Source organism: Cricetulus griseus, chromosome 5 (genome assembly GCF_003668045.3).
Source record: "Cricetulus griseus strain 17A/GY chromosome 5, alternate assembly CriGri-PICRH-1.0, whole genome shotgun sequence".
Classification (NCBI taxonomy): Eukaryota; Metazoa; Chordata; class Mammalia; order Rodentia; family Cricetidae; genus Cricetulus; species Cricetulus griseus.
The window spans coordinates 161,474,948-161,500,813 of record NC_048598.1 but is presented as its reverse complement, the minus strand read 5'-3'; the positions used below and the strand labels follow the sequence as shown (position 1 = coordinate 161,500,813).

The 25,866-nt window shown below is 42.6% G+C and overlaps 2 protein-coding genes across 4 annotated transcripts in view; both read right to left on the bottom strand.

Annotated features, from left to right (window-relative positions):
• Positions 1-2,318: 2,318 nt before the first annotated feature.
• On the bottom strand, positions 2,319-18,787 carry Lsmem1 (leucine rich single-pass membrane protein 1). 2 transcript variants are annotated; one of them, XM_027419732.2, is made up of 4 exons: positions 14,781-18,787; positions 9,215-9,346; positions 7,543-7,671; positions 2,319-3,478 (listed from the first exon to the last, which is right to left on the bottom strand). In XM_027419732.2, the coding sequence occupies exons 1-4, from the start codon at positions 14,905-14,907 to the stop codon at positions 3,348-3,350; spliced, it is 519 nt and encodes a 172-aa protein (XP_027275533.1). In that variant the 5' UTR covers positions 14,908-18,787; the 3' UTR covers positions 2,319-3,347. The 2 variants fall into 2 exon arrangements, with proteins under 2 accessions (XP_027275533.1, XP_027275534.1); XM_027419733.2 differs by lacking the exon at positions 14,781-18,787 and adding an exon at positions 14,270-14,427 and having other exon boundaries at positions 2,320-3,478.
• A 137-nt stretch (positions 18,788-18,924) lies between these two features.
• The window catches only part of Ifrd1 (interferon related developmental regulator 1), a 45,395-nt gene continuing 38,453 nt past the window's right edge, over positions 18,925-25,866 (bottom strand). For both annotated transcript variants that reach the window (XM_027419731.2, XM_027419730.2), the window contains 4 exons: positions 22,174-22,308; positions 20,285-20,413; positions 19,872-19,967; positions 18,925-19,257 (listed from right to left, as the gene is read on the bottom strand). In XM_027419731.2, coding sequence (XP_027275532.1) covers positions 19,168-19,257; positions 19,872-19,967; positions 20,285-20,413; positions 22,174-22,308 — 450 coding nt within the window. In that variant the 3' untranslated portion in view covers positions 18,925-19,167. The remainder of the gene's footprint in view (positions 19,258-19,871; positions 19,968-20,284; positions 20,414-22,173; positions 22,309-25,866) is intronic.

Genomic DNA, 25,866 nt, shown 5'->3' with positions numbered 1-25,866 from the left:
ATGCTTTGGAGATTGATGACCACCAACAGTTCTGGCTACACAGCCCTCCTAGTTATAGATAGCCCCCACGCAGATGGCCTTCAGGTGTCACACAAAGCATGGTGAGCCTTGGCTGAGCCAGGCTTGCTGCAGGGAGTTGCTATGGCAAGGTCTGAAAGAGGGCCCTGCCAGGATCCGTGTGAGTAAAGAGAAAGCACATATCACAGGACCTGGTGTCATAAAATCTATGCCATCTTCTAATCACAGCTATAAGAGGACATTTAAACTTTCCTTTATTTTCCCATCAAGGCACATGTCACCAATCCCTTCTATTTCTTTTCTACTCTTTTGCTTTTAATATTCTGCCCCCCACACACACATACCTTGTAGTCAAGTCATTGATAGAGACAGGTTTTGATTCCATCTAGAGCAGGCAACAGCAGACCCTAATGGTCTCCAAACTAAATCACTAGGGAAACAAGAAACCTCATACCAGTCACCTCCGGAAACAGTACCTTTCATCCTATGCCTGATGCTATCATGATCTTAAATAACATTCAAAAGTAATTAGGTCTTTGCCAACAGACAGTGTTTACCCACATAAGTTTATTTCTATAGTGCATTCCATCACTTTAACAGTCATAACTGCAACACTAGCTAGTACTCACTCTATTTCAAACACTTTCAATTCCTTCGTAAGTCTCATAATAATACCATCAAATGAATTTATAGGCATCCAATTTTAGTAATTATTTTCCCAAAGTCACAGTCAGTAGTGACACCAGGATTTGAATTGTTAGGTTAGATCGCCAGTCCCATATCCTTATTGCTGCCAGCTCCATGGTAGCACAATTTAATAAAAGACCCAGAGAGAGATACTGGGGTTCAAGCTGAAGATCAGAAAAGCAAAGCCGCTGGCCACTAGCTCTCACCTTTACCTCATCTCAAACCAAAGGGGCGATCCTCAAACTGCTCCCGACTTCACGGCTCCTCAGATTCACTCAAACTTCTATGCTCTCCTCAACATGGCTAGAGACTAAATCTCAGAATGCTGCCTGAGAAACTGGGCTCCTGTCTTTTATGCCTCTCTAGGGCTGGGATTAAAGGCATAAACTCTAATTCTCTTTTTGACTGATTTGCTCTATTGTAGCCCTGGGTGGCCTTGAACTCACAGAGATCCGTCTGTCTGTATCTCCTGAGTCCCAGGATTAAAGGTGTGTGCCACCACTGCCCAGCTGCTACAGCTAACTAGTGTGACTGCTGGGATTAAACGTGTGCATCACCATTCCCTGACCTCTATAGCTTGTGACTTACTTTGCATCCTGAACTCTAAAGCAAGCTTTATTAAATCATAAATAATATATCACCATACTCCATGTCTTTACCTGCTGTGTTTTGCTGCGCTCAGACTACATGTGGCCAGCCAATACATTTTTTAAAAATCTGATCTCTGTGTGTGTGTGTGTGTGTATGCGCGCGCGCGCGCGCGCGCGCGCGCGCGCGTGTGTCCCTTTGTCTGTCTATGCAGACACGCATGAGCCCATGCACACATGAGTCAGAGGACAACTTGCAGGAGTCAGTTCTCTGTCTTTGCATCATTTGAGTTCTGGGGATTGAATTCCGGTCATCAGATTTGGCAAGTACCTTTCTGTGCTGAGCCAGCTCACTGGCCCCACCAAAACTTTTAATATGTCAATAGAAGTTCTCGATTTGTGAGCACATGCTAAAAGCTGTGGTATTTTTCAGACTGTGACTGCCAGAGGGGTCACTGTGCTTTCATCTGTACAATACAAGCTGGGCTAAGAAGAATAAAATGACTTTCAGGGGCGGGAGATATGGTTCAGTCAGTAAAGCACTTTAATTGCCAGCATGAGTTTGATCCCCATAACCTACGTTTTTTAAAAATGATTTTTATAATGCTTTACATTGTAAAGTTCACAATGTTTTGGAATAAAGATTGTTTATTACTTCGCATAAAAATGTCCACTATGTAAGTAGAAAGAGAAAGGGCACAAGAGTAAGCAGAAAGAAATGAATATTTTCTTGGAGCTGTTGCATCAGATCTTCTAGTTTCTGAAACAATTTTAAAATAAATCCTTATGACAAGAGACTTTTGCCATAACAGAATTTTCCAGTAAACACACTATATGGGGGTTTTTCGAGACAGGGTTTCTCTGTGTATCCCTGGCTGTCTTGGAGCTCTCTCTGTAGACCAGACTGGCCTCAAACTCACAGATATCCACCTGCCTCTGCCTCCCAAGTTCTGGGATTAAAGTTGTGTGCCACCACCACCTGGCTCAAAATTTTGTATTTTTTAATGATCTGCATGATATTGATCAATTTTAAGAAAAAGTATGCAATATAAATATTTTAGTGCAAAAATAATAAATAACAAAAGTAAAATTGTTTATGTTTATTCCATCATCTATTATTATTCAAGATGTGTTTTTGCACTTGCTTCATTTTCAGGTAAACTCAAATGTTTCGAATAAACCAAAATAGGAAAAAATCACAATAATTTTTCAACTGACTCACAACAGTGTATTTTAATTAAATAAAAACTCATGCTTTTAAACTCACTTATTTTGCCCCATATTATCATATACAGCATACCCTATTCTTGTGTACTAAAACAAGAAAGCTTCCAAATACACAATTTTCTACTCTAATTTAGCAAAGACCACAAACCTAGTCAGTTTCTTCCAAAGTCATGAGCAGGGTATCAAGGGATTTTTTTCATGGCAAACCTATCAGGGCTTATAAATTATACATAAATAGACTTAATTGCCTTTTTCCAAAGGTGCATGGGAGTATCTCTGGAGTCGGATGATTTTCACAAAGCAGGAGCTCAGGAAATAGTGGTAGACTATAGTAGGCTTTCCCTTCTGTCCCTCAGCTTCACGACACACACAGCAGCGCTCAAAAGCTGTCGTCCAAGTGTGTCACCCCAATAGAACAAAGTGTGCTACTGAAAAGAGTGACCACCTGGTTCGCCTCCAACAAAGACAGTTCCGTGGATTCCCTGGAATCTGCACAGGTGCCGGAGGCATCATAGACCTCAGTAGAGCACTGGAAGTCTTCTAAACCAAGCTCCTTTTCTGTAAGCAGCTGCATGCTGTTGATTCTTCTCCATGCTCGCCCCCACCACCCTAACCCCACTGAAGCTGAAGCAACCGGTTAGCAGGAAATGAGCCTGAATCAAGTTCACCACTTTCTGGCTTGCCTAGGAACGATTCCGGTCCTTGAACCAGCCCGTATAACAGACCAGATCTGCTGCCTGAAGTTCACTTTCTCAGTCCTTAACCTACGTACTTTCCAGGCAAGTGAGAAGCTCCAGGCATCCGTGGCCACTCTTGGGGAAAATCCTTTCAGTTCCGTTCCGAGTCCAATTGGTTGAGCCGCTTTACGATCATGCTGTTGATTTTCTTAAGATCATCTATGTCCTTTCCCTCAGCTGTCAGCCTTCTTGACACATCCTCCATCTCGTTTCCTGTCTGAACTTTCAAGTGGAAAACAGACTGTTACAGCATAGCCAGCAGAGGGAGCCCTATGAAGATGCTCAGCTGAACACCGAGAAGCACCCGGAAACCCAGAGAGAACTGGAGTTGCCTAGCTAGACAAGAGCTCTTAACCATTGAGCCATCTCTCCAGCACCTTGCTGCATAGCCAAGAATAATCTTTGAGCTTCTGATCTTTCCACCCTAACCCCCACCCCATGTTGAAGCCTGTGCTACCATGGCCCCCTCAAATAAATTCAATTTTAAAAGAGGGCGGGGGGGGGCGCTGGAGAGATGTGTTAGCAGTTCAGAGAGCTTATGGTTCTTGCAGGTGACCCAAGTTCACTTCCTATGGTGGCCTACAACCGTCTATAATTCCAGTCCAGGAAGACCGATGCCTTCTTCTGGCCTTCACCGACACCAGACATGCACATGGCACATGTACGTACATGCAATCAAGACATTCATACATATAAAATATTAAATAGTCTTAAAAACAGAGACAGTGACATTCATGCCAGGCCTTATATTTTACATCAGTGCCTGTGAGTCCTGAATTGCTCTTATTAGCTCCATCACCTTGAGCATATGAGGTTTCAGGGTCATCAACAGTAAACTGGAGATAATGATAGGACCTAGCCAGGCATGGTAATGTCATTCAGTAATTCCAGCTACTCAGAAAGTTGAGGCAGGAGGATCACAGATTCAGCAGCCTAACTGGACTTCCCAGTGATTTTAAGGCAGTCTAGTGAGTCTCAAAATAAAAAGCAAAGGAGGGTGCTAGCAATCCAGTTTTATGGCAAAAAAAAAAAAAAAGTTGCCTCATATGCACAAAGCCCTAGGTTCACTCCTCAGTATTATTTTTAAAAATTTAGACCCTATACTACACAGTTATCGGGAGGCTTTTGACAGACAGCTATCAGGTACCACTCAGTGTGTGGTACCTAGGACTACATACCTCATATAAAACACTTGTTATTGTTGCTTCTCTTATTCTTCCACTTATCCCACAGAAGTCAGGTTTTCCTTTGGGTCACTCAGCTGTCTATAGATATCTCTAAAATATCTTTCTAGTTTAATTGGGTCATTACCTGCAGTTAGGCATGGCAGGACAATGGGCAGATCATTCATTTATGTTGGGCTAACATTTCAGAATAAGAACATATTATCTCTTTTGGCCCTGTGGGTTCAATTGCTGACCCTCCCCAAATCGATAGCTAGCTACAAGGTTACATTATTGCAAGGATAATTCACCTGGCTGCTTGTAAATGGAAAAGGAACTAAGCTGGGAGGAAAGGAAGCAATTGAACATCATCCCTTGTTGTATGGCTTTTCCGGGGAAGAGGTGAACACAATGCCTTTTATCCCCTCTGAGGCACACGGAACACCACAGAAGAGGGGACAAAAAGAAGTAAGTGCCTGGGGACTGCAGGGGGATTGGAGAGGTGGCTCAGTGGTTAAGAGCATTGCTGTTCTAGCAGAGCAGAGTTCTATCCCCTGCACTCATGTTGTACCATCTGTAACTACCAATTCAGGAAATTCTCGACTCCAAGGTCATCTGCACACACATACGCATAAATTAAAAGAAAAGTAACTTTTTTTTTTTTTAAAGGAGGAGCAGTGACAGCCAGTCAAAAGAGGAGAAAGACGAGGAGAGCCAGAGGATGAGGTGGACTGTCGTGTGGCTATTTCCTCCATGTTGAAACATTCCTTTCTGGCTGAAGGAGGAAGGTTCACAACCTTCAAGGCTCAGGATTCACAAGGCTCCTCCCCAAGGAGAAATCAGTGAGCAGCTGCTGGGAAAAGAGACTGCCTGGTGGAGCTTCCTACAAGACATACAGGAAGCTCCTAGGATGCAGCTTTTTCAAGCGGCCACCGGTGCTACAGTGGGCTTCCTGGTGATGCAATCGGCCATGGAGGTACTCATGGTTGGCTCATGTGTGTGAACACTCGGTCCCTTGGTGGGCTGTTTGGAGATGTTTAGATGGTGGAGCCCCATTAGTGGTGGTACATCACTGGGGGTGGGCACTGAGAGTTTATGTCCTCATCAAATCACCAGTTCCCTCTCACATTTGTGGTGAAAGATGTGACCTCTCAGATTCCTGCTCCTGCCACCATATCTCTCCAGCATGGTGGGCTGTTCTCCCTCTGACACCCAGTGTCTTAAGGCACTTTACTGCTCCAAGAGAGGGTCCTTAGGCACAAGTCCATGGCATGCTCCTGCAATGCTAGGTCTCATTTGCATATTACCCCAGAGGGGTGATCAAAATTGGCGGATGCTCTACTGCACATCTCCTAAGTGGTCTTTTAGAGATCCCAAGTTCCCTTTGCTTTAAGTTGTCTTTTGTTGTGTTTTATCACAGCAACAGAAAAGTAACTAATACACCTTAGTGAGTGATAATATAAATACATAATCTCAGTAGACTCATTGGCTCACCAAGCTGAGCTGGAGTGCCGTCATTTAGCTCCATCAGGGTGCAGAGAACAGACATTTTTTTCGTGGCCTCACAGGAAAAGTCACACAACATCTCTTCTCATACACCCAGCCTCAGACACCCAAAGGAGTCTCCTCACGATCGACACCTCCACCTCCTCTGCTCCGGAAGGAGCTTAAATAAGAGGCTTTGCAGAGACATCGAGCAACAGTTCTCATTTAAAAGTGCTGAAGGCAAGGCAGGCATGGTGACTCGTGCCTGTAATCCAGAACTCAGGAAGCTGGGCAGAAGGGTCTCAAATTCAAGCCCAACCTTGCCTATGTAGTGAAATCCTGTCTCAAATAAATAAATATACAAACAAAAAACAGATACCATATATGAAAGGGCAGAAGAAAAGACAGGATGGAAGGACCTAAGCTTCCAGTCAAAATGATGTTAAACATAATACTCTCTCTGGGCCTTAGAAATGCCTCAGTGGTGAAGAGCACTGGTTGCTCTTCCAGAGGACACAGATTCAATTCCCAGCGACCACATGGCAGCTCACAACTGTCTGTAACTCTAGTTCCAAAGATCAGATGCCCTCACATAGACATACATGCAGGCAGAACACCAATGCACATGAAATAAAAATTAAAACAAAAAGGAGCCAGGCGTTGGTGGCACACGCCTTTAATGCCAGCACTCAGGAGGCAGAGGCAGGTGGATCTCTGTGAGTTTGAAGCCGGCCTGGTCTACAGGGCAAGTTCCAGGACAGCCTCCAAAGCAATACAGAGAAACCCTGTCTCAAAAAACCAAACAACAACACAACAACAAAGGATAAGGCCCTCCCTATCCTCACTCCTTGAAGCTTTCTGTGGTATGGAAGAGAATAGCAATAACTCCAAATATAGTATAAAAGGGTCATCTGAGAGAGAATTGTGGCACGTGTGCACACACACACACACACACACACACACACACACTGCAGGTAGGCAGTTCCTCTCCTGCTATCCAAAGCAGACAGGAGGCTGACAGGAATCCTCTTAGGGATCTCTACACTGAGGAACGAATGTGGGAAAGCCTCCATGTCACCAATTAAAGGTATGACATGTTATCTCTCAGGTCAAGAGTGGACAGGACAGAAGCTAGCCCCACACAGGGAAGAAGTAACCTGCTCTCACATCCCCAGCACTGACTCTGGTCATCAGCCTGAGTCGTGGTTACTCTGAACTGACCTCTTGGATGATATGCAAATGAGGAAACATGCAGGGAGTGTAAAACCTCATGAAAATATATGTTACATCTAGATGTAATGAAGAAATCTATGTAATGAGTAAAGGAAACTAAAATTAAGTAGGATATGTTGTGTACAATTTGGGGCTCCAAGTGACAAATTAAAAGCTTATATAAATATTTAACATAAATGTGACCTAGCATTGTGGAGCATGCTGTGGACTTGTGCTCAAAGACCCTATCCAGGAGTAACAAGGTGCGCTTAAGACACTGAATCTCCCCCTGGCTTTTCCTGGAAATTCTGATGGCCAGAAAGTGCTGGCTAGATACAGAAGGACACACACACACACACACACACACACACACACACACACACACACACACACACAAATAGAGGCAAGCCTGCCTGAAGTACTTACTTATTAGGAAGATGGCAAAGAAGACCAAAGCTAGGCTGACTGTCAACACCAGGAGCAGCCCCACAAAAAACAGACCTCGGCTTCCATTTCCTGGGTTTGTACCAGTGTTTGGGATTTTCTCCTCTAAAGCTAATAGGAAAGAAAGCAACAGAATCTCAGAACCACACCAAGAGATGTGATGGCATACTTTTTCCCTGGACAGCTCTGGAAAGTGATTTCTTCATTAGGGATGCCTTTGGCAGAGCAATTTTGGATCTGTTTACCTTCTCTGTTTGAATTCAAAAGATGAGTAGGCTTAAGCTATGTCCTTGGGCCTGTTTGGAAGGTTCTTTGGAAACTGTTAACTGTGGAGTAGAAGGGGCATGAATTATTCTTTGGAAATAGAATGGAAATTGATGGAGGAGCTGCTGCCCGTCTCCTCAGTGATCTAAATGGAGCTGGGTTTGTGATGCCTTCCCTGTGTGGAAAACCAAACACTGTGTGGCATCTCTCAGGAAACTGTTTTTATTATCAGAATAATCACTTAGGTCCAAATCCGTTAGACAAAAGAGGCCCTGGGGTATTTTGGTTTCTTAAAGCTATTTCCAGGATAGATTTGCTCTAGGAGTGAGGCTCTTCTCAACACTTTGCGCTGGGAATTGCCTTTCATTAGCTATTTTGTAACTCTTAGGTGCCTAATAACGCTCAGATAAAGTTGAGTAAGAGCTGTGAGCCCCTAGGGTAGGGAGATTGCTGGATTACATTTTACATTCTCCTCTCTGAATTGATCCCACACATTGCCCTGCTTGATTATCTAATCAAGTACACCCCGTGTCCCATCCTTTCAACAGCTTCAGCCTCCTAATCAAAGCCATACAGCAGGCTGACACGGACGCCTCCACCCTGCCCAGTGACAAAAACACTGTAAGATTCTTCCCCCAGAAGGTGGTTATTGTGGTGGTTGTTTTGTTTTTGTTTTTCGAGACAGGGTTTCTCTGTGCAGCAGCCTTGGCTGTCCTGGCGCTCGCTCTGAAGACCAGGCTGGCCTTGAACTCACAGAGGCCTGCCTCTGCCTCCCAAGTGCTGGGATTAAAGGTGAGCGCCACCACTGTCCCACTCCCCAGGAGTTTTGTTTTTTGTTTTTTGTTTTTGTTTTTCGAGACAGGTTTTCTCTGTGGCTTTGGAGGCTATCCTGGAACTAGCTCTTGTAGACCAGGCTGGTCTCGAACTCACAGAGATCCACCTGCCTCTGCCTCCCGAGTGCTGGGATTAAAGGCGTGAGCCACCACTGCCCGGCTCCCCAGGAGTTTTAAAAGAAAAAAAAGGACATGAAGTGGGCTCTTGCTATGCAACCAGGCTACCAGGAACTACCTGTTATAGCGCAGGCTGACCTTAAATTTATGATTCTCCGGCCTCAGCCGTCCAAGTGTTGGAATTACAAGCATGGGCCAGTATGCCTTGCTTCTCTCAGGAATACTGAAGAGTTCAGATCTTGCCAAAAAAGTCAATAATCCTGTGAAGGATTAGGAGCATACAACGAAAACCTGCTTAACGATAAATAACATTTCTAGTGCCCAGTGATCGCTGATGCACACCCTGCCCCCGCCACATGAAACACAGCCCCCATGCCCTTGATATTTTGAGGAAGTCCCAAAGCCATGGTGGCCTGGAACACTTGCAGGACCATACATACCGAATAGATGCTGCGATTCTGTCGGACAAAGATTGAGTTTGTTTAAGTCATTTATGGAATCCACAACATAGAGTTTCCCTTCTTCGTGGATGCCATGAGGCCGGGCATCCTGGGAGGAGTGAGTCATTGTCCCTGAAAGAAAATGCCACCATCAGGAAGAATAGGCAGAGGAACTGCATAAGCCAGAGCAGCAGGAAGAGCAACAGGCATATAAGCCGCCATTGTCCACAAACGCTGTGCTAGAGGCTAGCAAGGCTGGGTCTAGAAGGAAGTATGTCCTTGGTGGGCCTCCGTAGTGGCTATTCTTTGGCCTCTGGGTGCCAGACTCAACTGTGCCCAGCAGCTCTTACATGTGTACCTGCAATGCTCTTTCCTCCTCCTCAGCTTCCCACTTCATCTTATTTTCCCTGGTCTGAATTTTATTTCATAATTGTCTTTTGAAATGTGTCTCTCTTATTAGATGGTTCCTAGTTCGACATGCTTCAAGTCCTTTCTGCAAAATACTACTTACAATTATAAAGACAAAACAAGCTAGTTAACAAATGAACACAAAGACAGGCAGACAGACGAAAAGATAACCCTTGTACTTTGCTAATTTTTTAAAATCATTTATTTATTATTTTATGTGCACTGGTGTTTTGCCTGCAAGTATGTCCATGTGAGGGAGCCAGATCTCCTAGGACGGAGTTACAGACAGTTGTGAGCTGCCATGTGGGTGCCGGGAATTGAACTCAGATTGTCTGGAAAAGCATCCAGAGCTCTTAACCTGTAAGCCAGGTTTGCAGCTCCCTACTTTCCTAATTTAACACAAAATTGCAATCATGTACTTGCCACCAGCCTGACCACGAGTTGGAACTCAGAAATCCCTGTGGTGGAAGGAAAGAACAGAATTGCAGAGTTGTCCTCTGACCTCCGCATGAACGCCTGGCACTCAAGCACTGCTCCCACATTAACACCATAAATAACATAAAAAAGGGGGCTGGAGAGATGGCTCAGAGGTTAAGAGCACTGACTGCTCTTCCAGAGGTTCTGAGTTCAATTCCCAGCAAGCACATGGTGGCTCACAACCATCCGTTATGAGATCTGCTGCCCTCTTCTGGTGTACAGATATACATGGAAGCAGAATGTTGTATACATAATAAATAAAATCTTTAAAAAAAAATAACGTAAAAAGACTAATGGCAATTTTTGTATTTTCTCCAGTTTGGCATGCGTCCTTGCCCTCAGATGTATCCTTTAGCCATTAGGTGCTTGCTGTGGCTTCCCAGGACAAAACCTTAGCAAATATAGGCACTAAGGAAAGGAACTGTCAATGTGATGGGCATGGTCACATACACCTTTAATCTCAGCACTCAGGAGGCAGAGAGGCAGAGGCAGAGGCAGGTTGATCTCAAAGAGTTCAAGGCCAGCCTAGCCTACAAAGCCCCGGGCAACTGGGGCTATTACACAGATATGATTATTTTTTATTTTCTGGGTTTTTTTTTATATTTTATGTGCTTGCATGTGTGTATGTGCACCACATGTATGCCTGGTGCCCAAGGAAGCCTGAAAAGACAGTTGGATTTCCTGGAACTAGAGTTAGGGATAGTTGTCAACTACAATGTGGTAGTTGATTGGATCTGAACCCAGGTCCTCTGCAAGAGTAGCAAGTACACTAACTGCGGAGCCATCTCTTCAGCCCTTAAAGTGAAGAATCTTTTTTTTTTTTAATTTCTGTTGTTTGAGGCAGTGTTTCTCTATATAGCCCTAGCTATTCTGGAGCTGTCTCTGTAGATGATGCTGGCCTTGAACTCAGAGATCTGCCTGTCTCTGCCTCTGGAGCATTGGGCTTGAAGGTGTGCACCACCACTGCCCAGCAAGAGAGGAATCTTGATAGTTCTGGGAACTGATCTCTTCCGTCTGGCTCCCAAGAAGCTGAGATCATTTATGTAACAATTACTTTTTTTTATATATATCACCTGGAGCTGGGGTTACAGGCAGTTGGAAGCTGCCTGATGTGGTTGCTGGGAAATCAAACTCAGCTCCTCAGGAAGAGCAGTATGTATTCTTAACCACTGAGCCATTGCTCCTGCTCTGTAATAAATACTTTTAAAGCTGAGGTGTTCTCTCACAACAGCACAGCTTCCACATTGAAAAGCCTGAGGAGGCTAGTCAAGTCTGCAGGAACATCTCTTCAGTACACAGTTGGAGAGATGACTCTGTGTGTAAAGTGCTTGCTGCACAACCATGAGGTCCTGACTTCACATCTCCAGCATAAAAAAACTGGATGCAGCAGTGCCTATCTACAGCCCTGGTGATGGGTGGTGGTGGAGACAAGCGTGTCACAGGAGTTCATTGGCCAGCCAGTCTAGCCAAAGTGGTAAGTTCCAGGTTCAGTGAGAGATCCTGTCTCAAACATAATGTGGAGAGTGATAGCGGAAGACATCTGACACTGACCTTCTGCCTACATGTACCAAACACACACACACACACACACACACACACACACACACACCACACACACACACACACACACACAATACACCCACCCCCACCCCCCCCACACACACACACCACACAACACACACACACACACCACACACAATACACACAGACACACACACACAATACACCTACCCCCACCCCCCCACACACAGACACCACACATACACCACACACACACACACACACACACACACACACACAATCTAACATAATAAGAGATCCTGGGCCATTTAAAGTTGTGAAAAGAAGGCTACCAAAACATAATTAAATGACTAAGAAAGTTTTTTTCTTTCCATAAAGTGAGTTAATATAAGGTCTGGGGGTCTAGAAGGCGTTGGGGACTGGAGAGATGGCTCAGTGTTCTGGTGAGTGCTGCTCCTGCAGAGGACCTGAGTGCAGTTCTCAGCACCACAGTCTGGGGGCTCACAATCAACTGTAACTCCAGCTCCAGGGGCTCCAGCTCCCTCTTGTGGCCTTCTTGGGCACCTGCACACACATACTTAGACACACACATACCTAACTAAAATAATTCTTAGGGGGAGTAGGAGGAGCTGTAAATGCTGTGCCTGCCTATAGGTAGCAAAGATTATTTTCCTGATACCATCCTCTTGAAGAGATTTCTTTTAAGACCCACAGAATGAAAATGACTACAGAGATGGGAGAGACTAAATGGGGAAAGGGTGCTAATATAGCCACAGAAAACCTGGAAAGTATCACACACTTAAACTACGCTATCAAGAATCAGAAGCTTCGGGCTGGAGAGATGGCTCGGAGGTTAAGAGCACTGACTACTCTTCCAGAGGTCCTGAGTTCAATTCCCAGCACCCACATGGCAGCTCACAACTGTCCCTAACTCCTGTTCCAGGGGACCCAATACCCTCATAAAGACTTCATTCATACAGGCAAAACACCAATGTACACAAAATAAATAATTTAAAAAAAGAATCGAAAGCTTCAGGGCTGGAGAAATGGCTCAGCTGTTAGGGATGTATGCTGCTCTTCCAGAGGACCTGCGTTTGGTTCCCAGCACTGAGACCATGCAGTTCACAACCACCTTTAACTCCAGCTCTAGGGGATCTGGCCTCCTCCTTGGGCCTCTGTAAGTACTTACACACATGTGGCTTACACACACACACACACACACACACAATAATAATAATAATAATAATAATAATAATAATAATAAGTAAAAAATAAAAGTCTTTAAAATAATAAAAATCCAGTGATTTCCCCAGTGGCACCTACAATTTAGTGTTACTTGTGTAAAACATTCATAGATCCCTACCTAAGAAACCCTCTATAATCAGAAAGTCATGCACTAGTTCTTTTTTTCATGAATCCAAACTGTTTCCATTTTCCTGAATTTTTAATTGGAAAACATACACAATGCACCGCATGCATTGGGGCATCACAGAACACGTTAAGTAGTGAAATGATTGAATTTCAAGTATATTCCACGGAGCAGTCCGAAGGGAATGATGTGACATGATACCACTAAAAGCAAACGCAGCAGCAGCAGCAAATGAATGTGCACTAGAAAGCAAAGCTCACCCCTTGGCTGATAAGCAGGCCCTCGAGTGCTGATGGCTGCCTAGACACCTAGCCCTCAGCCAGCCTACAAGTGTTTTCTTTCTGTCTCCTCATCTCTGTGCACCTATTATCTCAAACACTACTTTTTTTTTTCCTTTTGGACCAGGAAAAAAAAAAAAAAGCTGTCTGTGTCAGGTGGCCGGATCATTGTTGCAAAGACAGCTTCTATTTTGGGCATGGTAACGGAGCACAGTTCATTTCTGAAGCTGACTTAATATCCTCGAGCTTCTATTTCACCCTCAGGAATGCTGTTGCTATTGAGAAAGAAAAAAAAAAAAAAAGGTTTACAAGGTAGAGGACTAGCTAGAAAAATCATTGCTACAAAGTCCTGTTTTCAGAGTCCAGCTAATAAAATTTACTAGCCTTGCCACAGACTAAGAAAGTGATGCTAAGAATGTAACGGATGGAGAGATGACACTAAGTCTGGCAGCCAGAATTCAGTCTCCTTCACTCGGTTCAGTGAGAAACGGACTCCTGTAAGTTTGCAGGTTGTCCTCTGACCTCACTAAACACTGTGGTGTGAGCATGTGCCCCCCAACACACATGATTTAAAATAAAATCTGTAATAAAATTTGTTATGGATTTCTTTCAATCTAAGACAACGGAGTAAATAATGGAGCGCTCTGACAGAAAATCTTTACAGTGAGCTCACAATGTCAATGGATGTTTATTTCAATGTACCTTTCCAGTATTGCAACACATAGAAAGACAAGCTAGTAAAGAAAACAGGCTGAGGTGACTCATGGCTTCTGCGAGCCTGCCGGTGGCTTGCCAGTGACTCTGCCAGTAAATGGATACAAGGTCACATGTCTTGAAATCCAGAACCCACAGCTGTTGACGCCAGTGGTTGCTATCTTTGGCAGCTGAAATGAGGGCATTTGGGAGCAACCACCACGGCTGGTGCGGAGTGTCATTACCCATCCCCTGTCACACTAACTCAGCCCTCCTGCCCAACTCCAATGTGTAGGTCTGCTGACTCACCAATGGCCAAAGCAGCATCCTTTTAATGGAACTCTTTCTAATCCTGGAGCTGAGACAGGTAAGTAATTTCATTTTCCTGTGTTCTCAATCACTGCTTCAGATGAAACGTTTGTCATTTAATAGTTGCTTGATTCTTCTAACAATAGATATTCTGACAAAAAAAGGCTCTCAAAAAAAAATTCAATGTACTCCCCCTCACCCGCCCCCCGCCCTGCACATGTTTGTATCAAAATAGAAAAATAACTCATACCACACTGCATGGTACAAACTCAGAATTATTTACAGTTAAGACTGAATTCAAAGCTTAACCACATGCTTTGTTGAGTGAGTCACTGCCACTTGTTAACTGCACTCCTGAGTTCACTCTGCAAAGTCATGGAGCAAATTTTTAAAATCAAGTCCACATCTTTTCAACAAGAAGTCAAAAAGCACATTGCACATGCAGTGAAAACCCCACGAACTCAAGAACCGTCCTTCAGTCTCAATAAGGAAATGCATGCAGATTACTTACAAAGATGTGAGCACTGACTGCTCAGTTGCCTGTGAAAGACAACTATTCGGGAGCAATGACAGCAAAACTTCCTACCAATTCTGTAGTTGTTCTTGATCTTCCTGCTGCTCCTCACAAGTGCTCCCATTAGCCCAGCACATAATTGGTGGTCTATATTTAGTGTTAATTTAGCCACGCAATGCAAGATTCACCCATATTGTCTGAGAGTTTTAGATATGCATTCCTGAAACTTTAGCTTTAAGACAACAAACCACCAAGCCTTGATTAATTTGGTAACTAATATAGTTCTTATTAAATTGAAGTCCAAAGTCCTTACTCAGTGGAAGTGGCTGGGCTGAGTCAGCTGACCACACACGCCCAGCACTTCTGCTATGGTATGCTCCTGTGTATAAGTACCACTGCCTCGGGCAGGTGCTACAGCCGTGACAAGCTGGTGTGCAGGGACTCCAGACTGACCAGAGAGCTGCAGTAAACAGGAAGAATAGTTGTATGATGGCCAGTGTGTTAGCTTTCCATTCCTCTGTTCAAAGTATCTAAAATCAGTCTGCTGTTATAAAGGTTTATACTAGCACACTGTTGGAGACCTTTGGCCCAGGCTTGTAGCAAGAGAAAACACGGTAGTGGGTACAGCAGAGAAAAGAGGCTTTGTCCCCTGGCAGCCAAGAAGCAAAGGAGAGGAAGGGACCAGGTCCAAGTATGCCCTTCAAGGGCATGACCCTAACGATCTGCCTTCCACCAAGTCCCACACTTAAAGGTCCACCACATCCCAGCGGTGCCACAGGCTGGTGACTAAGCAAGCCTTTGACACTTGCCTTTAGGGAGACTTTTAAAGGTCTAAACTAGAACAGAGGACTCCTGGGTCTCCAATGAGCTTTAAAAAAAAAAAATTGTGAGTACAAAGATTGCACATTTCATCATTCCAAGATGATATCTTCTAAACTTAGGCACATTATCTGCCTCTTGGGAAAACCAGTCTTATTTCCCTTCTATCCCTGCCAAGCAGCTCTGCCCTCTGGTGTACACAAAAGGCTGTAACAGTGGAGGACGGTTGCCTGAAGGTGCCAGACTCAGGCTGCTCCCTTAGCCTGGACACAAGACTGGCAGTTGTTTATGATCTGGGGTACCTTGCACAACTGCCTGCTCATTACTGAGTTTCCCTTACAGTTTTCTTTAGGGGCATAGTTGGTTGAACTTTTTGGGGAACAGGAATGCTCATTTTGAGACCCAGAAGACTATAATTGGTAACTTTTATCACAAGTGTCACATTTTAAATTAAGCTCGAAGAGATGAAGATGTTCCATCACCTTGTCCTGCAGGTTCAAAACAAAATTTGAACTCAAATTTCCCAATTTGTCTCAAACCCCTATCATTTGCAACAGCACCTGATCCATCTCTTGGTCACTGTTTCCCCCTTGTCTAACTTTCTAATCCTCAAATATTAATCCGTGAGATGGGAACTACAGAGCCTAGGAACTCTACTGCCAGAGGGTGACTGTCTTTAGTTAGAATCTTAGAAAACGACAGCTTCTTGAATATCTGAAACACTGCTTTAGGAATTTCGAATCAGGAGAAAATATTGTCATGTAAACTGTCTATTCTGAGGACATTTTCAAAGATTCCTTGCTATTTCTTTGAAATGTTCCTGGTGGTATTCAGATTCAATTCCCAGGAAACCCAATAAATGCCATCACAGAGTCAAGTCAGCCATTGTTGACTGCTTCAAAATTAATTCTTGAGCCACAGCAATTTGGCGGAGAATCAGTGGTTGGCTGGCCAACCACACAGCACTTCGCTACTTTCAACTCATTTTTACATATCAGGTTCCCAGAAATCTTTGTAAGAAATTACTCAATGATCTGGAAGTTTCCATCTTTGTAAACACCAGTAAAAACACACCATAGGAATAAAAGCCACAAGATGAAAAAAGAAAGAAATACAATTCAATAAATGAGAACACTCTGGGAGGAGACTGAGGTGCCTGGATTTGCAGGAGGATTCTACCACTGCAGAATTAGACCGGCCAGCTGGGATGTTAAGAGGTACTCGTGGACTAAATCAAGGCAAGTCAATTAATGTGAGCAACAGACAAAATGGAGTTAAGACCGAACGTGTTAAAGAAATGCCTCTCAAGGAAGAAACTAGAAAAATAAGGCCCAAAGCCATTTTGGTTGCTCCAACAAAATGAAGAGAATGAAAAACTTCTAGATTGCTCAGCCCTCTAAATCATGCTATCTACCATGTAGCCAATTTTAAGTGCAAAAGACAAAAAACTCATTTCAAATCTCAACATTTCACACAAAAACCTTTCAAAATTGAATTGTCCAAAGTTTAATTCTGAACTTGATCTTCTACACAGAAATTCACAAATCAAACTAGCTTTCAGAGGAGACCTTAAAATAACTGACCTCCTGCATTCATTCATAAGAAACTACAGGAGGCACAGAACTCCAAGAATGAATGTCACCAGGGAAGACAGATCAGTGTGGACTCTGACTTGGAAACAAATCCAAATAATTTTGATGTTTTAAAAACAGCTGTACACTTGAGTGAGACACTAACCTACACTGACTATCTGATAAAGAACCAAGTTGGTTAGGAAGAACTGGTGGCAAGCATCTGGTGTTTGTGTGTAAAATCCGAGACAAGTAAACACCACTTTAAGGCAAAAATAAGCTGATTTGAGAATTCTTCACTTATTTTAAGTCAACCAATGCCTAAAGACAATAAACAAGAAACTGCTATGAATGTACAATCAGAGAAATGTGAGAATCATGAAACTAAGGTCCTAAGGAGACCACCACTGAAGGTTAAGCTGGTCCCGAGAAGGAGCTGACAGATTACAGGGAGAAAAAGACTTCATAATAAGTCTTGAAGTAAACTATGTTTTACTGTGGTAAAAACTCATTAAAACACACACAGAAAATGGGTGATGGTAGTGCACTCCTTTAATCCCAGCACTCGGAAGGGCTAGAGGCAGGGGGATCTCTGTGAGTTCGAGGCCAGCCTGGTCTACATAGTGAAATCCAGGACAACCTCCCTGTCTGGGGGGGGAACACATATACAGGACTGCAAGTAAAGTGCTTGTCTGGAAAGCAGGTCTTGATTTGGATACTCAGAGTCCACAAATCAAACTGGCAGCCTCAGTAGAGGAGAGGTAGAGGTAGGATCCCTGTTTCCAGGAAAAGATGTAAGGACTGTGAGGAATGACACATGTACACAAACATGGGGGACACATAAAACATACACATGCACAGAACTGAAAACGTAGGGAAAGAAATCCTATTGAGAATGGTTCCTAGGACTCTACTTGGAATGAAAGTGACAACACACACCACCATGCTCTGGATTCCAGTGTTCCCCACTGTGCTGTATCTGAGGGTTGAACTGAGTCACAAGCCAGATTTCCCCTGAGGAGTATCAGACCTTCCAGTCTGTTGAGGACACAGAACAGTAATCTGGAAGAAACCCCTTAAGTGACATGCTTCCTAGCCCCACCCTCAGCAGCAAGGAAACAAGTCCATGTACCCAATTGCACAGATGGGAGCACAGGTTATGCACTTAAAACGCTTAAGTCAAGATGCTAGGTAGGGGCAATAAGGCAGAATCTTTGAAGTTGGCTAACATAAGTCCGGTTATGTATAATGCTACATTTCTTCATCTCCATGTCTGAGTACTCAAAGCTTTATCTCCTTTTGTTTCCAATACAGAGAGCTGTCTCATTCCCTGTGGCCTGGCTTGACTCCTTCTGTCAGTCATAAACTGTTTCTTCTATTAAGAAGGAAGCACTTTTAGTGGGAAAAGACCTTTATTGCCAAGAGGAAAGCACACTGCACGTCCTGCTCTTGGCTCTTAGGGACAAAGGTTGGCAGCCTTTCTGGCATAAGCTAATTATAATGAGAATCCCCAAGGGCTTGAATGCAGCGTGGAATAACACCCTTTGATGAGCCCACTGGCACGCATTCCACTTAAACTTAATAGTAGCTTTTCTAAAGGAATGCGTTCCCCAAAACTATGTGTCACATGAAATACCCTGCATGTATGTATCATTATGTCAGTATTTCTGACAAACACAGTGTAAACAAGTTAACATTTGGCTGCTAATTTTTCTTATTATGAAATACCATCTTCTGCTCACTACACAGAATAAGACAGAACATCATAAACACTTTATTTGTGGATTCCAATTATTTTTACAGAGATATTTAATAAACAGAATTCATTAATTTGTAACACTGTACATTAAATTAAAATATAATCCACCCCTACATCAAAAATTATCTAAATTTACCTCAAGATAAAAAACTGTCTCTAAAAGCTTATATACATTAGAAGTAGCAAAAATAATAATAAAGGAAGAAATTAGAAAACAGCCATCAAATGCAGACGTCTAGAAGAATTCTCCAACATCTGCTCTCTTATCTCGGCATTTGCTTCGAGCTTTTGTTCGAGCTTTGAAAGCTGCAGAGTTATATAAATGCTGAAACGAAAAAGAAAAATATATACAGATCAAGAAGGCATAATACTCTTATAAAGAAAGAAACTAGGGGGAAGAGATAAAATCACAAAGGAACCAGACAGGTAACAGGTGTACTTTGTCATAACAAAGTACATTAAAATTCTGTTACATATGTCACCTCAATAAAATCCAAACTATACGTAACAATTTTTGAAATGATAAAAAGGATTCCCAGTAACTATTTCATGCTTTACATGTGCTCCTGTAAAATAAGCCTGGATCTTACCAAGCTATTACAGTACAACAGAAACATGCAAATGTTCCCATAACCAGGCAGAATAAGTGTTTTGGGTCCATTTTTCTTCAAAAGCAAAAGAACTGAAGAGAAACCAGAGTGGCTGTGCATTTACTTCTATTAAAAAACAAAAACAGGGCTGGAGAGATGGCTCAGAGGTTAAGAGCACTGACTGCTGTTCCAAAGGTCCTGAGTTCAATTCCCAGCAACCACATGGTAGCTCTCAACCATCTATAAGATCTGGTGCCCTTTTCTGGCTTGCAGACATACATGCAAGCAAAAAACTGCAAGCATAATAAATAAATCTTTAAAAAAAAAAACAAAATAACAAAAAACCTACCCTTTCAAAACGAGAAATCTTCATGGTCTTAAGTGTTGCAGCATCAAGCATCACAGGGGGCCCAAGCTCAAATACATTGCGAAGGAATTCATTTGTCTAAAATAAATAGAATATACGTGAAATCCAGGAATCTATTTCACTGCATAATAGTGAATCAACTACAAGATGGTTATCTCTAAATAAGAAGCGGCGTCATCTGTTTTCTCAGTATGAAAGTAAAGTGTTTTCTAAAGCCCTAAGTCCTAGAAAACTATCTGACGCTGTGTGCTTTCAGAGTGCCAGTCATGTTACAGCAGGCTTTTACTGCTTTCTAATGCCTGCTCTTTATGTCCTGGATATTTAGCTAACTTCAAAAGCTAGGCCATTCTGGTGACTCCACCCCACTCTTCAATTAAAGCAAGAATGTCACTCACCTGCAAGTGGTACTGCATCCCTGATCCAAGAACTTCCTTAAAGGTGTCATAGGTATGTTTTTTGACCCAGCTATCAATATACATGCGTTCAGGGCCAAACTTAACAGTTTCTGTTGGAAAATCTCGTTCCTATATAAAAGAAGAGTCAAAATTATCACACGCCCTAAAATGACCCAAACACAATTTCTACAGGAGAGAGAGAGAGAGAGAGAGAGAGAGAGAGAGAGAGAGAGAGAGAGAAGCAGATGACTGTATGGTTTCAGAGAGAGGGTGATTCTGCCAGAACACCATTTCACCATTTCTGAAGTAAAGCCAGGGAGCTTTAGTCTAAGAGAAATGGCCATCACAGAATAAGTAGAACATTCAGAGTAAGTAAGATTTCCCTATAAATAACAAAGTCACCCAAAATGGCATCAGGATATGGGGGAAAATCCTGCTGTTTAATTCTTAGAAGACTTCTAAGAGCAAGCACAGGAACAAAGCAGCCAACCGTCACAGGATCATAAACACTTCACACCTATCTAGTCCCTTCTCTTTAAATACATAAGTAGAATGAAATGGAAGGAACATCAATTCTATCTGGACTTGTCATTTTAGCAATTAACCTCTTTGAATCTATTTTGTGACCTATAAAATGAAGCCACCAATAAGTCAGCTTTTATAGATATAAGAGAAGGCATGAAGTGACATCCTGGAGTCAAAAATAGTGACACTGTTCTTTCAACCTTTATAGCTTTCAAGCATTTAGACACTTCTTTAACTCATTCTTCTACAATCTTATCCTCTTCTGCTTCATATTCAACAATTCCAACCCTTCCCTTTCTCCTCTCCCTTTCCCCTACCCTCTGGGTTTATTTCTGTGTGCATACACACCATACAGGAGGCCAGAGGGCAACCAATATCAGTCCTCACCTCACCTTCCACCTTGAGATCAGGGTTTCTCACTTTATGCCACTATGTAGAGCAGGCTAGCCCATGAGCTTCCAGGGATTCTCCTGTCTCACTGTAGGAGCACCAGGACCACAGGCATCTGCTACCATGGGTTTTGAGGATTTGAATGCAGGTCCTCACACTTCCGTAACTTTTACCCACTAAGCCATCTCACCAAGCCTCATTATGCTAGTTTTTTTTCACGATTCCCTCTCCCATATTTTCACAAAACATAGAACAAAACTACAAGCTGTTCATAGCACTCCAGCTGCCAACTCTGCCCCCTTTCCCACTGTAGCCATGCCTGTTAAAATATATTGGGAACACATCTCTTGTTTACCCCTCAACCTTCCAACCCACTCTGAGCTGGCTTTTCTCCCATGTATGTATCAAGTTGACTGACTCTTGAATATGTCTCCGTTCTCAAAACACTAGCCCCACAGATAACAAATAACCTGAGACTTTTACCAAGAAAATCCTCTTACCAGTCAACCAAAACTAGTCAGGCTTGGGCCTTCTCCCAGAGACTGCCCTCATCCATCCTAGCTCACTTCAGTCACGCACACCAACCCCAGCATCAGCTGACCGCCATGTGGTTTTGTTACTTTGGATTTCTAGCACCTCATCTTCCCAGAGACCATAGAAGCTCATGCAGCAGACAGTAACTTAAGTCACAGAACTCACTGATGGCTCCCTTTTCTCCAGTGTGGTGGGATACAACCCCGAGCTTCACTGCCAAACCCTTGTCTCAGTCCCCTTCAAACATACATGATTAAGTGCTTTGGCTTTCCAGAGATTCTTCCCTTACACTGTGAAAACCCTGCTCTGGTGTTTACATAAGGAAATTATTCCGAGTCAAAGTGAAAATAAAGCAACAAAATGACTAAGGTGTCAAGTTCAGCTTAGAACAACCTCACTGGAGAGTAAGCAGCTAACCGTCTGCAACTGCAGAAGCCTACCTCCACGGCCCTCAGGACATCTCTAAAGACGGACCGCTGCTTTCTCTTGTCCACTTTGGCACGGTGCTTATTTCCATCTGTTGCCAGAGCCCGGAGCATCTGGGTCAAAGAATCCATGTCTTCATAAAAAAAGTCCTGACCAAGAAAAGAGATTTTATTTCATAAATTTCTCTTTTACAACATCTTCTAGAATTAACAAGGAATGGCCTACCATTGAAACACAACAGCTATATAAAGCAACAATTTTGCTATTTCTGGAGATTTGTATTATATGTGCAGATTAATTTTAATATCTGCACACAAAAAAGCAGATTATTATGCAAAAATTCAACTCCAATACATACTACTGCAAAACAACACTCTCCTGAAGTAAACGAGCCACCCTAGAGAAGCCGCACATGCTGGGTGTACACAGGGGCTGAGAAGGCCGTGGGAGTGCCAACACTACCTGTGTTCAGACTACTCCATTCCAGACAATGGCTCTCTAAAACACAACAACTTCTGTTTTACAGGTGAAGTTAGTCAGCAGCCAGTTTTCAGAGGATGTGATTTCTATTCATGGCCATTGTCTCAAATAAGCAGTAAGACATAGTAAGAAACATGGTTCAGTAATTAAATTGAAGGTAAGAAGCTACTTTAATCTTGGGGGGGGGCAGTTAAGGGCTTTTTTGTTAACCTGGGGATATATTTATGATGTCTCTTTAATTTGGGATGTTTTCATTTTTGCGATCCATTTTACAACCACATTAGAAACATTTACAAGATGATTCAACTCATTGAGTACCAAGATCTAAGCCAAAAATTCTTATAAAAACCAGATGAGTAGCCACGAGTTCTAGTTGTTTTGTTACTTACATTTCCAACAGATACAATCATTTAAATATTTAGCCTATTAAAATAAGCAGTTCTGATTCTTAACATTTTTCAAATTTTATATATATATATATATATATATATATATATATATATATATATATAAATAACGTATGTACACACACATCATCATCATCACTGAATCTAGAGTTTCAGTGTGATTTCTTTTACTGTCTAAAATGTAAAATGATATACTACCAGTAGAAAACAAACTTGAAATCAATGTGATCTTTTGTTAATCTGATTTTAGTGCTGGTATTTGGGATTATCTTTAATTCTTCTGACAAATTTCCTCAAATCCTCCAACCAACTTATGCCTCTTACATACCATACCTACCTATTAAGTCAGACCAAAGTTATACTACCTTTATATTTAAATCCCAAGAAATATGATTGTATCCAAGCGTATAGTTCAAGGACTTCTAATTTCCCACCCAAAAATTTACCAACTTGTTCTCCTAGTTTTTAAAGAATGTATGGAGATTTTTCAAATCTATACAGACAAGCCAAAAATTTTAGGAATCCAATGCATTATCATAATTGTATCCAAGAACTGCAAACCACTACCAGTGATTCTTAATGGTGGAAGGGACACTGCTCAACACCCTTCAGCACCCTAGATGCCTTCAGTCCACACACCACAAACCTGTTGGCTCTTAACATGAGCAGTGCTGAGGCTGGCACTCTTGAGTACAATCTGTACAACAAGAAAAAGTCAATCTAAGGACAACTGGTCAATCACTAAGCTCAAGGCAGTAATAAACCTTGGAAATACAAATGCCTAACACAAAGTTTCCATAAAGTGTGTGAACATTAAAAAAAAAAAGAAAACGCAATATATGCCCCAAAGGCATCTAGTCAACAAATCAAAAGCCTATCTTTACTTATTTATTTATTTATTTATTTATTTTGGTTTTTAAAGACAGGGTTTCTCTGTGTAGCTTTGGAGCCTATCCTGGCACTCGCTCTGGAGACCAGGCTGGCCTCAAACTCACAGAGATCTGCCTGCCTCTGCCTCCCGAGTGCTGGGATTAAAGGCGTGCGCCACCAACGCCAGGCAAAAACTTTCTTATAGTTTAGGATATAATAACCTGCACACCCCGGAAAGAACACAAAATGAACTCTGGAGACACAAGCAAGTTAGTCATCACCACAACAGGAACAAAAGTTCAATCTGCACTTTAACTTCTAAGATTAAATACAACATGTACACAATGGTTCTAACAAACACTGCTGAATAAATTCTGAAGCACAAGTTATCACATATCAATATTCTAGGTTTAGAGGAATTGATGCAGAATTCACATGTGGTTTCAAACAAAATACCACTCACATCTGACAGACCTATAAAGACTGCAGGAAAATGGATGGAACTCGAAGAAACCATTCTGAGCGAGGTAACCCAATCACAAAAAGACAAACATGGTATGTACTCACTCATATGTGGATTTTAAACATAGAGTAAGGGATTATCATCCTATAATCCACACTGCCAGAGATACTAGTAAACAAAGAAGACCCTAAAAGAGACAAACTTTGCCCCCTGGAGAAGGGAAAAGGGTCACCATCCCCTGAGCAAATTGAGAGCATGGGAAGAGGGGGGAGAAAGCTATGAGAGTGAGAAGGGAAGAAGAGGAAGGATGCAGAGGTCATGAGGGAGCAGAAATTTTGAGTCAGGTGTAGATTAGAAGAGAGGACATAGGACAGGTAGGATTTTAGTTGGGGGGTGGTAGAGGAGGAAGGGAGGGAGAAGGGAACTGGGATTGTCATGTAATTCAAACTTGTTTGTAATTCAAATATATAAAAATAAAAAAAAAATAAAAATAAACAATATATAGGACCATGCGCAAATGTCAATCTGTAATGGCCCTTTCTGTTCAGTCTAACACAATCTAAGTACAGGAAAGTGGCCACAATAACAGCTATCATAACGTACCCCATTTAAAAAGGGGGATGGAATTAGGGCAAAATGAAATTATAAGAAACTCTGGATGAAGATATAGGCATAGGGCAAAAGTTTACTACCAGCAAATGGAACTCCCAACTGGTATTTTGGCATGGAAATCACATCAACACCAACTATAAAAATGAAGCCTCAGACAGCTGCCTACATTTTCCCAAATAAAAAAGATAGCCTGGGTGTAGTTTAATGGCAAACACCTGTGTAGCTAGCATGCACGGGGCCCTGAGCTTGACCTCTTATAGCAAAGGAAAGAAAGAAGGGAAGGTCATCTAGGAAGCCAACATTAAAATAGAGTATGAGGGACTGGCGAGTAGGTTCAGAAGTTAAAAGCTTCTAGAGCTCCTGAGTTCAGTTCCCTGAAACCACACAATGACTTCACAACCACCTAGAATGAAATCTGGTGCATCTTCTAGCAAACAGGCATAAAATATAATTTGATCCCTCCTTGATTCTCCAAAGAGCTAACCACGGATGTCTAGAATGGTTACCCTGCTCTACTGGAGCACAAGACGATATATTTTTAACCCCCACCGAGGCAGAACACTTTGTCAAGGATAGGTCAGACTCCTATCCCACAAAGACAAGGAAGAATATGTCAAGCTGCTCTTTCCCAAGGAGAGCATCTAAGGTATCAGACTTAGCCCCAAGCAACTTTTAGTCACTGGGTTAACCTTCTGTCTCATTCTGTGCTGTAGCATCTCCACTGTCAGGTGAGGTGGAAATAAGCAGGAAGAACTGGAATTCTACAAGCTGACCTACTTCCCTGCTGTATGTTTTGAACCAGGATATCACACGCCTATGCTATTTTATTTTACCCCAGATCTTAAGGCAGATGCCACTTACCCTGAACCACTTAG

Coding starts and splice junctions, on each gene's coding strand:
- Lsmem1 (XM_027419732.2), bottom strand. CDS start 14,907: ATGGGAGCACTTGTGAGGAGCAGCAGGAAGATCAAGAACAACTACAGA. Junction 9,347..14,780: donor CAGTCAGTGCTCACATCTTT/GTAAGTAATCTG, acceptor ATTTTCTTTCAG/GGACAATGACTCACTCCTCC. Junction 3,479..7,542: donor CTTTGCCATCTTCCTAATAA/GTAAGTACTTCA, acceptor TCCACTTGAAAG/TTCAGACAGGAAACGAGATG.